This window comes from Pteropus vampyrus, unplaced genomic scaffold (assembly GCF_000151845.1).
Source record: "Pteropus vampyrus isolate Shadow unplaced genomic scaffold, Pvam_2.0 Scaffold8, whole genome shotgun sequence".
In the NCBI taxonomy this organism is placed as follows: domain Eukaryota; kingdom Metazoa; phylum Chordata; class Mammalia; order Chiroptera; family Pteropodidae; genus Pteropus; species Pteropus vampyrus.
The window spans coordinates 13,314,891-13,326,822 of NW_011888789.1; the positions used below are offsets into that span (position 1 = coordinate 13,314,891).

At 33.9% G+C, this 11,932-nt stretch overlaps 1 protein-coding gene across 1 annotated transcript in view; it reads left to right on the plus strand.

The window, feature by feature from the left end:
• The window catches only part of IDO1 (indoleamine 2,3-dioxygenase 1), a 15,136-nt gene extending 6,632 nt beyond the window's left edge, over positions 1 to 8,504 (plus strand). The window contains exons 4-10 of the mRNA XM_011372630.2: positions 1,841 to 1,959; positions 2,968 to 2,982; positions 4,511 to 4,610; positions 5,149 to 5,266; positions 6,356 to 6,407; positions 6,835 to 6,983; positions 8,010 to 8,504. Coding sequence (XP_011370932.1) covers positions 1,841 to 1,959; positions 2,968 to 2,982; positions 4,511 to 4,610; positions 5,149 to 5,266; positions 6,356 to 6,407; positions 6,835 to 6,983; positions 8,010 to 8,365 — 909 coding nt within the window. The 3' untranslated portion in view covers positions 8,366 to 8,504. The remainder of the gene's footprint in view (positions 1 to 1,840; positions 1,960 to 2,967; positions 2,983 to 4,510; positions 4,611 to 5,148; positions 5,267 to 6,355; positions 6,408 to 6,834; positions 6,984 to 8,009) is intronic.
• Positions 8,505 to 11,932: the final 3,428 nt, after the last annotated feature.

Consider the following 11,932-nt stretch of genomic DNA (forward strand, 5'->3'; position numbering starts at 1 on the left):
ATTCTGGTCCTTGATCCATTTTGAATTAACTCTGGTGTGTGTTGATAGACAGCAGTCTAGTTTCATCTTTTGCAGGTGGCTTTCCAGTTTTCCCAGTGCCATTTATTGAAGAGGCTTTCCTTTCTCCATTGTATGTTTTTGGCTTTTTTGATGAAAATTATTTGCCCATATAAATATAAGTTTACTTCTAGACTCTCGATTCTGTTCCACTGGTTTGTGTGTCTGTTTTGCTGCCAATACCATGCCATTTTGATTACTGTCACTTTGTAGTATAATTGGAAGTCGGGCAGAGTAATGCATCCAGCCTCGTCCTTTTTTTCTCAGGATGGCTTTGGCAATTCGGGATCTTTTGTGCTTCCATACAAATCTGATGATTTTTCAATCCATTTCTTAAAAAAAAGTCAATCAGATTTTGATTGAGATTGCATTAAATCTGTATAATGCTTTAGATAAAATGGTCATTTTAACTATGTTGATTTTTCTAATCCGAGAACATGGAATATCTTTCCATTTCTTTGTATCTTCTTCGATTTCTTTTAATAGGGTCTTGTAGTTTTCATTATATATGTCTCTCACGTGTTTCTTAACAGAATATTTTAATTCCCAATGGAACAAGGTCTGCAAAAGGAATCACAGATACAAGTGTTACTTTAATAGTCAATGATTCTATTCTTTTTTTGTTCTCTTGGTTAAACCATCATCTCCAGGTACATTAAGCTAATCTGAAGCCACTTGGGTTACAGGGCCTATGATTTTTACAGAACTGTGGAGTGGGCCACATAGTCACACCATCTCTACCACTGAAGTCCCACCACTCACTAACCCTGATGGACTGTATATCCCTGTCTTTTGCCTGGTTAGATACATATTTCAAACATAGACTACTTATGATAAATATGACCTTAATTATTACATGGTACCATCTGATGATAAACTAAATATAGTTAGATTAAGAAGATCAACTTTACGACTAATAGAGCAGTTGGAAAACATGGCCTGGGTATGGGGCGACAATAAACCTGCTGAGTGTACTTACCCATCAAGATTGCCCCATGGGGGTAGGAACCTTTTATTATGTGGCCAAACACAGAGCATAATTCTATAAGTAAAAGGATTAAAAAAATATATTAAGGAGAAAAGGGGACTGAACTGTAGTTTCACTTCTAAACTAAACAATTAGATGAGCCTCTGTACCTCCTCTGAGGAAGGGTGAGTGAAAGAGCTCAGATAAACCAAGAATGTCACTCCAATTGATATATTCTGCATGGAAATATAAAGCAACAGTAAAGGAGATTTCTTCTATCAACACGGGTAAGCCTTCGAGTCCAAGCACCAATGTCATTTTATGGGGAGGTTTTCTAAAAAATCATCCAGTAGAGTTTCTGTCAGCACTGTGCTCCAAGAGCAGCAATCTTTTTACACTTCTAGTACGTCTTATTTACAAATGACTTTCAGCTTCTTTGAGACAATTGATTTTATCTTTGTATTGCTGCTAAATAATGACTACCTTGTACAGAGGAGTTGTATGACAAATATTCATAGAATGGATAGATAAATAAATAATGGCAAATAACTCACAGGCCATTAGACAATCAAGGATACAGCTTTTGTTCCCCTTCTATCCCCCCTGCCCCATGATTAGATTATGTCCACATCGATACAAATTCAAAATCTAATCATTTAACAATTACTAGACTAAGCTATGAAATGATGAATAGAAAAGAACATTTGTTTGTTTTCAAAGTGTCATTCTATACAACAGCTAATATTTTGGCACCTAGGAAGCAGAAGAAAGAGTAAGACACTTCAGAGTTTATACTAAACATTGTGTTTTACTTAGGTCCTGCCAAGCAATATTGCTATCCCTTATTGCAAACTCTCTGAGAAGCTGCGACTGCCTCCTATTCTGGTTTATGCAGACTGCGTCTTGGCAAACTGGAGGAAAAAGGATCCCCATGGGTATGTAAGCAGTGATTATAACAAAAATGAAAGGAGTGCATGTTATATTTAAATCAAAAGGGAGTTAGTCATTAGTTTAATTTTAGGCAGCAAAGCTTTCTTCTGTTTTGGGGATATGGTTTCTTTGGTGTATGTATTGTACAAATGTATTGTAAGTATATGAGAGAGAGGTGTATAATTAACACACAATGAAATGCACAAATCTTAAGTGTTCAGTTTGATGAGTCTATTATATGCACAAGTGTAGCCCTAAGCAAGACAGAGAATTTTTCTATAACTCAGAAATTTTTTATGTGACTATCCCCATTCAATTCTCCCCTCTATCCCTAGACAAATATATTCTGATTTATCATATTAAAAATCAGTTTTTTCTGTTTTTGAATTTCATGTCGATGAAATCATAGAACATGTATTCTTTGTATTTGGCTTCTTTTGATTAACATATTTCTGAGATTCTACTTTTAACTATCCAATTGGGTTTAAGAGTCAACACATCTTCAGCAGTATGGTCTGCAATGTATGGTCTTTTGGAGCAGTCTGCTCAGAATGTCGGCCTTTCCTGACCATTTAGTGATGGGATCTGCTACAATAAAGGGACAAGAGAATTGTAGTGCTCCATGGCTCTGGGTGTGTATCTGCAGAAGAATATTCAGACATAAGAATAGCCCCAAATGAAAAGATTTCATCTAGAAAAAATTTTTGTTAGTTACAACCAGTTTTGACTATTCATGTATGGTCCTTGCATATTTAATTTTTTATTTCACTTATAAAGTTTTAAGTTAAGTGTTTGCGATGACTACTTGAGAAATAAAAAAAACATTTTTCTTTTTTAACCAACTATGTCTTCCTTTAAATAGTAGTATTAAATCTAATAACAATAGTTTATAAGCAATATTAAATTTAATAATAATAGTGGTATGAAATCTAATAACAATAACAAAACCATGTTTAAATTGGTTTTCTTTGTCTCTTTCAATTGGTCCATTGCTTCATTGCTGCTTTCATAAGGCCCATGACTTATGAGTAAGTATTTTAATCTAAGAATTATTTGTTATTCAAAGTGAATATAAGTTTATAAGTATTCTTTAAATGCATTTATTAAAAGGCCAATTGAACTCAGGTAAAAAAATAATTCAGGTAATTAAAGAATAAATAATCCCAGTCCTTAATTATATTTATGACTGTGATATGACTGTCTGTTTGATATTATAGCTATAGATATATATGAAAATAATACTTGCATATATATACAAATAAAATTAATATGTATAATTACAAAATGCACATACATTTGTGTATCTATGACTTAATGACCTCAGTGGCCAGAACATAAATCTGTTCTTTTTGACCCAGTCCTTACTATTTTTGATCTATGTAGTAAGTTAAGGCTAAATAAATATAGTTATAAGCATGCCGTGGTGAAACTGGACTCATGAGTAGGAAAAGATGTATATAAAAATTGTGCAAATTGCTATTTCATTGAGAGAAGGGGTAAGAAAATAAAGTACGGGAAGCTCCAATCAAATAAAAGGGAAGACGGAGGAATCCCTGCAACGAGTTATTTAGGCTGAGTCCTCTAAAGAGTGTAGGAATTACCTAGAAGAAAGAAAAAAAATGACGATATTCATAGTGGAGGATAAAGCAAGAGTGAGGGCCCGGAAGTGATAAAAATCTTGGTGCATTATCAGAACTGAATGAAGACTAGTATTGCTGATGAATAATGAATGATGAAAGTAATGGTATGGAAAAGGGATAAAGAAATAAACTTTAAAAAAAGATTATGTAAGACTTGGCTATGGTAAAGGGTTTAAACAGTATTTTAAAATAAATAGAAAGCTATGGATGGTTTTTAAATGAGAGAATGATATCATCAGCCCCATTGTACAGCTGGGAACACTGAGGCAGAAAAAGATGAAGTATCTTGCTCAAGCTAACATAGAAAGTAAGCTGAAGAAATGCTCTGGCTTCAGAGACCATGAATTTAACCACCATTAAACTCATAGATACACAGATACTGAGACCAGTTTGTACCAATGCAAAACTTCAATAAAAAAGAAAATGGGGTCTAATCAGTTATTTGAATTTTCCATTTCATTCCTTTGTAAGGCAGATAAACCACTGAAATTGAATCAGATTCACAGATAAAAATACACTTATTTAAGGAAAAAGACTACTTTTTAAAATTATACCTCACAGATAGCTCTACAAACATTGGATGTTTATATGTATGTTTGTATACCTGTATATGCATGTATATGCATGTAAAAAATTAATGCGATAACAGAAATGGTCTTGGAATTTCTAGTTCCAAGTCCAGAATGGAATTTTAAGTCCCAGCTTAATCTTCTATTAACTATATAATCTTAGACCATGGACCTAACATTATTATTCCTGACTTTGTAATGAAGATAGTAAAACCTGTCATATTTATATCATGAGACCATTTTGAAAATAAAATAGGACAAGTAAAAGTGCTTAAAAACTATAAAGTACTCAATTAAAATACCAAAATTTTTGCTAAATTCTTGACTTCCTTGACTTATTTTCTTAGAAACATGGACATTCTGTTTTCGTTTCCTGGTGGGGACTGCAGTAAAGGATTCTTCCTCATTTCTCTATTGGTGGAAATAGCAGCTGCTTCTGCAATAAAAGTATGTCCATCCACACTGGAAAATTTGCATCTTGATTCACATAAGTAGAGCAATCACTTAGTAACTGAACTATATTATGTGTAAAATAACTTTGTCCTGACTAAATATAGCATTAGATTATTTAATTGAAGGTAAAGCTATCATCTGGTAGAAACAAATATTTTTGTGAATTGTCTAAAATATAAAGTATAAAAGCCATAAATTTAGACTCAAACTTGAAATCTCTTCAAGAGAGAAATATTTTCAATGCTATTTGGAACTATATCACATACTGACATAAATATAATGGTTTTGACTATTAGAAGTAGAAATAAAAATACATAAAACTCTATAAACTTATCTTTAAATGATAAATGAATAAAGACAAATTGAAGCTTAATTAAATATAAGAAAATTTGTCAAGCAATTAAAGTGTATCCAACCCTAGAAAGAAGTGGAAATCCCAAATTTAAATTAGGGATTAATATTGAGGAAAATTTTATTCTCTGCTACTGTTTAGTGCTAGGAAATCTTAAGTGTTTGTCCTTTTATTTTAAAGGTCATCCCCACTATATACAATGCAGTACAACATCAGGACCAAGAAACTTTGCAAAAAGCACTGCATGTTATTGCTTCTTGTCTGGACGAAGCCCTTAAAGTGTTTCACCAAATTCGTGGCAAGTATTGTATGCCATACAACATTTTAGGCCTCAGTTAAATGTTTCTGATTGTCTGAGATATAGAGTTGTTGACAAAATGGAAGCAAAAATAACTCTTGGGTATGTTTTTACTTTATTTTATCTCACTAAATCTTTATACTTTCCAAGTGGTAGGTTTCATCATGTCCATTTTACAGACAAGGGAATCTAAATTTGGAAAGATAAGATAAATGTTCTAAGTTATATAGATAATAAATAGTAAAGACAGAATTCCAAGTGAGATCTGTTTAATGCTAAGAACTATCCTTGCCTCCCACTAAAAATCCTTGGAGAAACTTGCCAAATGAGCAAGCTGTTTTAAGTTCTGAAAGACTTAGCTTCTGCTTGATAGGAGCTCTCTGTGAATTCTTCTTTTTCACAAGTTAACTATAAAAAAACATTGAAAACTACTGAGCTCAAAAGTAATTGCTAAATTACTATCTACAAAACAATAACAATACTTTAAATAAGTTATTAACATAAACAGGATTTACAAAAGGAAATTTACTCTGTTGGATGGCCTTAACACATATGTGACTGTGTCGTTGGGATTTGAGTTACTGCTGAATAATCCTTGGCAAGAAGATTGGCTGGCCTTCTAATCAAATACATTAACAAGCTTTGGTGTGGGAAGAAGAGGGGGACTTAGCAATGTGAGCTATATGGCCTCTGGAATTTTTGTTTTTGTTTTTCTTTTTGTTTAGATTTTTTTCTTTCTTTATCGAATAATTTATCTGTTATGTTAGGAAGTACGTGAAGTAGCCTTAAACAAATTTGACAGTTTAATTAGTCTGAGGATAGGCGGTAGGTGGGCCTAAACTCTTGGACACAAGCTGTGTGTTGACCCTATGGTAGACTTCATTCAGGAGACACAAGAGATGAACTGGGCTCACCTGACAGAGAGCAGGTGAGTGAGAGCTTGTCTTCAGGGGATTTTTCTACACTAACTGACCTAATCTCTTTCCTGCAGCCTCTGCTTTTTTTTTTTTTTATCAATTATTTAGAGTATCTTGATTTCCTCTGATATCTCTGATACTACTTAACTAAACACATCTCATCTTTTTACAGATTATGTGGATCCAAATCTATTTTTCAATGTTCTTCGCATATACTTGTCTGGGTATGTAGTTATATGCTTGAATTTTTCTCTTAAACAATTAACATAAAGAATACATCAAGTTCCCTCTGCTGGTCTCCACTATACATCAGGTTTTAAAACAGTTTATATCCTAAAGTACTTGTTGTAGAAAAAGAATATTCTCTCTGTTATTACTTGGTCGGGCATGCACTGGATTATGCAAAGAAAAGCTAGTCATTTTAAAGAGAGAGGAATGATCTTTACTAATGCAAAGATAAGTTTACTTCATAGAATGCTTAGGCCAAACTTGCTCATAATCATATTATTATGTGGAGTGGAAAAGAGAATGTGGAAGAAGAAGAAGAAAATCTATCTCGTGCTACTTTCCATTCATCCTCTAGTACAAGATTTTATATATGAAATTTTGCAATTAATCTAAATAATGAGTATTTTTTCCTTCTTGGCCCAGCTGGAAAGGCAACCCCCTGCTGCCAGAGGGTCTACTGTATGAAGGCGTCTGGGACACCCCAAAGAAGTTTGCTGGGGGTAGTGCAGCCCAAAGCAGCATCTTTCAGTGCTTTGATGTTCTGCTGGGTATCCAGCAGAGTGCTGGTGAAGGTGAGTAGAAAAAGACAAATAATAATCATCTCTTATGTTAATACAATAGTAATATAATGTCTAAAAATGTCTTCTAATTAGCATCTTACATGAGCTTTTCTGATACTTTTCTGAGAATCAGTAAGGTAGAGACTTTATTGACATTGTTCCATTTCACAGAAGAAACAGCAGAAACTAAAAGAGGATGAATGACTGGTTCCCTGTTAACCAGCTAGAATGCAATGAAGCCAGAACTCAAACTCAAGTTCATCACCCTCTTGATCTTGACATTTAGACCTGAATATAAGACCTGATTGACCGTGGTCAAGCCAATATCACATGTTCTTAAAATGTACAATCAAATTTAGAAAGTTACCTGCAAATGAGATCGGACTGTGTAGATGAGATAGTAGAAGTTGGAGAGGTGGATACTTCAGACAAGAAGAGAATTTACCCTGATCTTGTTCAGCCATCCTGCTCCCCTAGCAACCCAGGGGCAATGCCTGTATCAAAGGTTAAAGATGAGCCATACTCGTTATGTTCCTCCTGAGGGCTTAGAGAAAGAACTTCTTTCTACTTCTCTCTTTTTTCCTAAACTTTTATTTTGTAATGCAAGGGAAAAGCATTGGGCTGGGTGAAAATATGCCTTTTTCTTAGTTTATTCACTTATTTAAAAATAATCCCTTAAACATCTTGGACTCAGTGTCATGATCTTTCAAGTACAGATTATAAATTCCCTGCCTATATCATCAGCTTCTTAGAAGGATCAAATGCAGTAGAAAAGTGAGAAAGAAAGCACAAGCAAAAATCTTTATTATGAAGGAATGAGTTTAGCTCATCTGTTTTTCAGAATTGAGTATATTTACAATAATTATCATTACTAGGAACAAGACTAATAGCTTCTAACAGGATGTTTATAACTCATTGCCTCATGTTGCAGTGTTGGCCTGTGATCTTCTACCCACTCTGATCTCACTCTGCCCTTCTCCCCTGGATTGGGGAATACTTCAGTCTTCCTACTAACTCTTCTTTCTTTTTTTTGGTCAGCATCAGCTGCTGAATTCCTCCAAGAAATGAGAACATATATGCCACCAGCTCACCAGAACTTTCTTCATTCATTAGAGTCAGGCCCCTCAGTTCGTGAGTTTGTCCGTTCAAAAGGTGATGCTAGCCTACAGAAAACTTATAATGAATGTGTGGAAGCCATGGTCCTCCTGAGAAACTACCATTTGAAAATAGTAACTGACTACATTGTGACTCCTGCACGTCAGCAGTCTAAGAAAAACCAAAAGTCTGAAGAGCCATCCAAACAGGAAAATAAAGGAACTGGAGGCACTGACATCATGAAATTTCTAAGGAACGTAAGAAGTACAACTGTGAAGGCCTTGATGGTGGAAGATTAATGTAACCCATGTAAGGGTACATTTTGTCAGGACAGAGATGTCTCTCTATATTAATACTACTCATTATATCAGATCCATAAATTAATATGTAACAACTTCTTAATAGTATATTATTAAAAATTTTAAAATAATTTTTCTGATGTCTATGCATTTCTTATATGAAAACAATAAAACACAATTATATTAGAAGTATTATAACCTACATATTGTAATTAGAATATAATATTGAAATTTAATAAAAATTGATATGATATAATGTCTAAAATTGCTTTATTTGTAACTATAATTAAATATTGATCCAGATGAAACATACTCCACACTGCTACCCTTCAAGCAGAATTAATAGATTCCTGTACTTTCCCTATAGTAGTATCACACTTTTTCATAATTACCTATTTACTTCATGATACCAGAGACACTATTGTTTACCAAACCCATGGATCCCCAGTTCTTAATAGATACTTAACAAATATTTGTTGCATGAATATTTAAAAGCTGAGTAAATTTATGAATAAATTAATCTGGGTTAACAAGAACTCACATTTGAGATTTAATTTCTCCTAGGAGGTCAGAATTATCAGGCATTCACACTCTGGTATGAATTTATTTAATAATGGAATCTAAAAAAGTTAGGGCTGAAAAGAAACTTAAAAATCACATAAACCAAACTCATTTTAAAGATGACAGCGTTGAGGCTCAGAAGAATGAAGGAACTTAGTTAGGTCACACAATTAGTTAAAATGGGAGGAGAACTTAAGTCTTTTGACCACTCTAATTTTTTCACTTGACTTAGAGTACATGGTTAGCCAGAAATTGCTACTATAGACGAGAGGAGAGAAAAGACACAATGCTTACATAGGTGCAGGATTAACAGGTGCTTTCAATTGACGAAAAGCCCAGCTCTGAGGAGATGAGTTGAGTACACCTAAGTAAATTTGAGGAAGAAATTGTAGTCACATATTTCTAAAGTCAAACATCTGAAAATTATTTTAACTTTGTTTCTCAAACACGCCCCTAACCCAAGGAATCTTCCTGCTCCCAGCAAAATGTCACTTGATTCCATAGAAAATACACCAAATGTCAATGGTAGTAGTTTTTCGGTGATGGGACACATTTTCTTCTTTATTCTCCAATCAATGTTTCTTCAATGAACATATATAAGTTTATAATTTTAAAAAATATGCATGCATATATACATACATACCAAATACATACACGTGTGTGCACATGAGTGTAATTTTTAAGGGATGACTAGAAAGAACACCAAGTACTAGAGTCTGATGCAGTTCAGAAAGCACTAAACTGAAGGTCGGGAGACCAAGATGTGGGCTCCAGTTTGGATATCTATCAGCTTTGTGACCTTAGGCAAACACTTTGTGTTTCTGTCATAATACTTGCTCTGCCTCATTCACAAGGTAACTGTGAGGACTCAAATATAGTGCTGAAGTGTTAGGAAACTATAAAGTACTACTAGAATATAAGTAAAAAATTGCTAAGGATCATTTATTGGCTCCAAGTCAAGATTCTGTCCTCTCTGCTACACTGGTCACTCTGGCTCCACAGCTACACATCACAGGGCTACACATCAGGAGTTTCTTCGCCAGGGTTGAGTTTACCTAATTAGTATTGAATCACCTTGAGATGTAGAGCATCTTTGCTCCCCTCAGCAGTGTCCTGAATCATATCTTCTTCTTTAGAACATCACATCTATCTGACATGGGGGATAGGTAGGAGAGGGGAGCAAGGGGCAATGTCATGACACAGTAGAGGATGGAGAGACTGCAATCCAGCTTCAAGTTCTCCAGAGAGAGTGTGGACACTTGTTCCTCGCAGCCTATTCTCGTCTATCTGTCCAAATAATAGAAACCAAGATTCCTGATTTTCCTCTAACTCATCTCCAGACTGGGAGAGGTACGAGAAAATACTAGATATGTTTCTAGAGAAACATATCCTGCTATTTCTTCATCCCCTGCCAGGTGGTCTCTGCTTGTCGCAGTGAGTGCTCCTCTGGGAGGAGAAGAGTTGCCAAAGGGTGAAGGTAATCTCCTACCATAAGAGAATGTTTTAGCTAGATACAATGAATTCTTAATACTATGGATCCTATTTGAATAGAATTAATGATAGTTAATTCCATCTGTGTCCTAGTAAAATCAGAAGTTTGTAATAGTACATTCCTCCACATGTTGTTTTCCAAAATGAAGAAAATTTAGCTTAAAATATGTATCTTTTTCATATAAAAATTCAGATTAAGTAATCTTTAGTTCCTTTCTTCTATAATTAAATTTTGTACAATAAATGATTGAAGTTCCTTATGTGTAATTTATATCCTATTTTTTCTCACTCTAATATAATAAATAAACTATTACGTGGTGCAGAGAAAATATTGTTTAATTTATATGGCTCTGAACTCCTCATACCCTCATCTAAGAGCGAGTGAAGAGAGTCATGCAGTTATTGTTTGTCACCCATGAGCTAAAGATAGAAATTGACTCATTTTCGTAGAATTGTTTCACTTGACAATAAACAATTAAAAAGTTAGAAGTTCTGACAGGCTGAAAATTTGGCAAGTAAACATGCACATGATGGTTTCTAAGTTTCTTGCTAACTCAGACACAATGGCCAATAAAATGTAGGGCTCCCTCTTCATTACTTCTAGCAATACAGCAAACTCTTATTAAGAGCTTACTCTACTCATTACTGCTCCAGTTGATCTTCATACATTAACTCATTTAATCTTCAAAGCAACTCTGTGAAATAGGTACTATTATTCTCCTCATTTTACAGATGAAGAAACTGAGATACGAAGAGGTCAAGAAATTTGTTCAAAAAACACAAATAAGAGGCAAAGCCAGGGTATAAACTCAGGTAATCTGGCTCCAAAGATTGAGCTTGTAAATCACTATAGGAAAAAATTTACTCAGCTTCTGTGGGAATGCTTCTAGGGAAAAAGAACTCATTAACACAAGAAAAGCTTGACTCACTTTCGTATGGGTACTCTTCTAGTCATTTGAGATTTAAAAATTAATAAAATGCATTTACTACTCCTAATCAGCTTATAGCCTAACAGACAAAACACTATATTGTATTTCCATTGGTTTATTATCTTTCAAATTGTTAGATTAAGAAGAAAAATAATGTTACTAGACTGATTGGGGGGATCATTTCATAAATTATGTGAACATCTAACCACTGTGGTATACAACTGAAACTAATATAAAATAATATTGAATGTCAACTGTAATTGAGAAAAAATTTTTTGAAAATAAAGTGTTACAGAGGCACAGAATAGCAGATTTATTCTACTTGGAAGGATTGAGGAAAGTTGCTTACAAGGGGTAACATTAGATGCTTGCATTTAAAGTTTAATTAATTGTTACAGTTTAATTTTAAAAATTTCTCCTGGATTTTCAGCATTAAATAAACAAGCAAACATAATAGTTTCCTTGTCAACCTGCCCTTATACAATTAAAGACATAAACATAAACAATATGAATTCTTCAAGTGAATGCCAGAATTATCTAATATAAGGAATCTTCTCATAAAGCAATTTTTTAATCTGTAAATGAA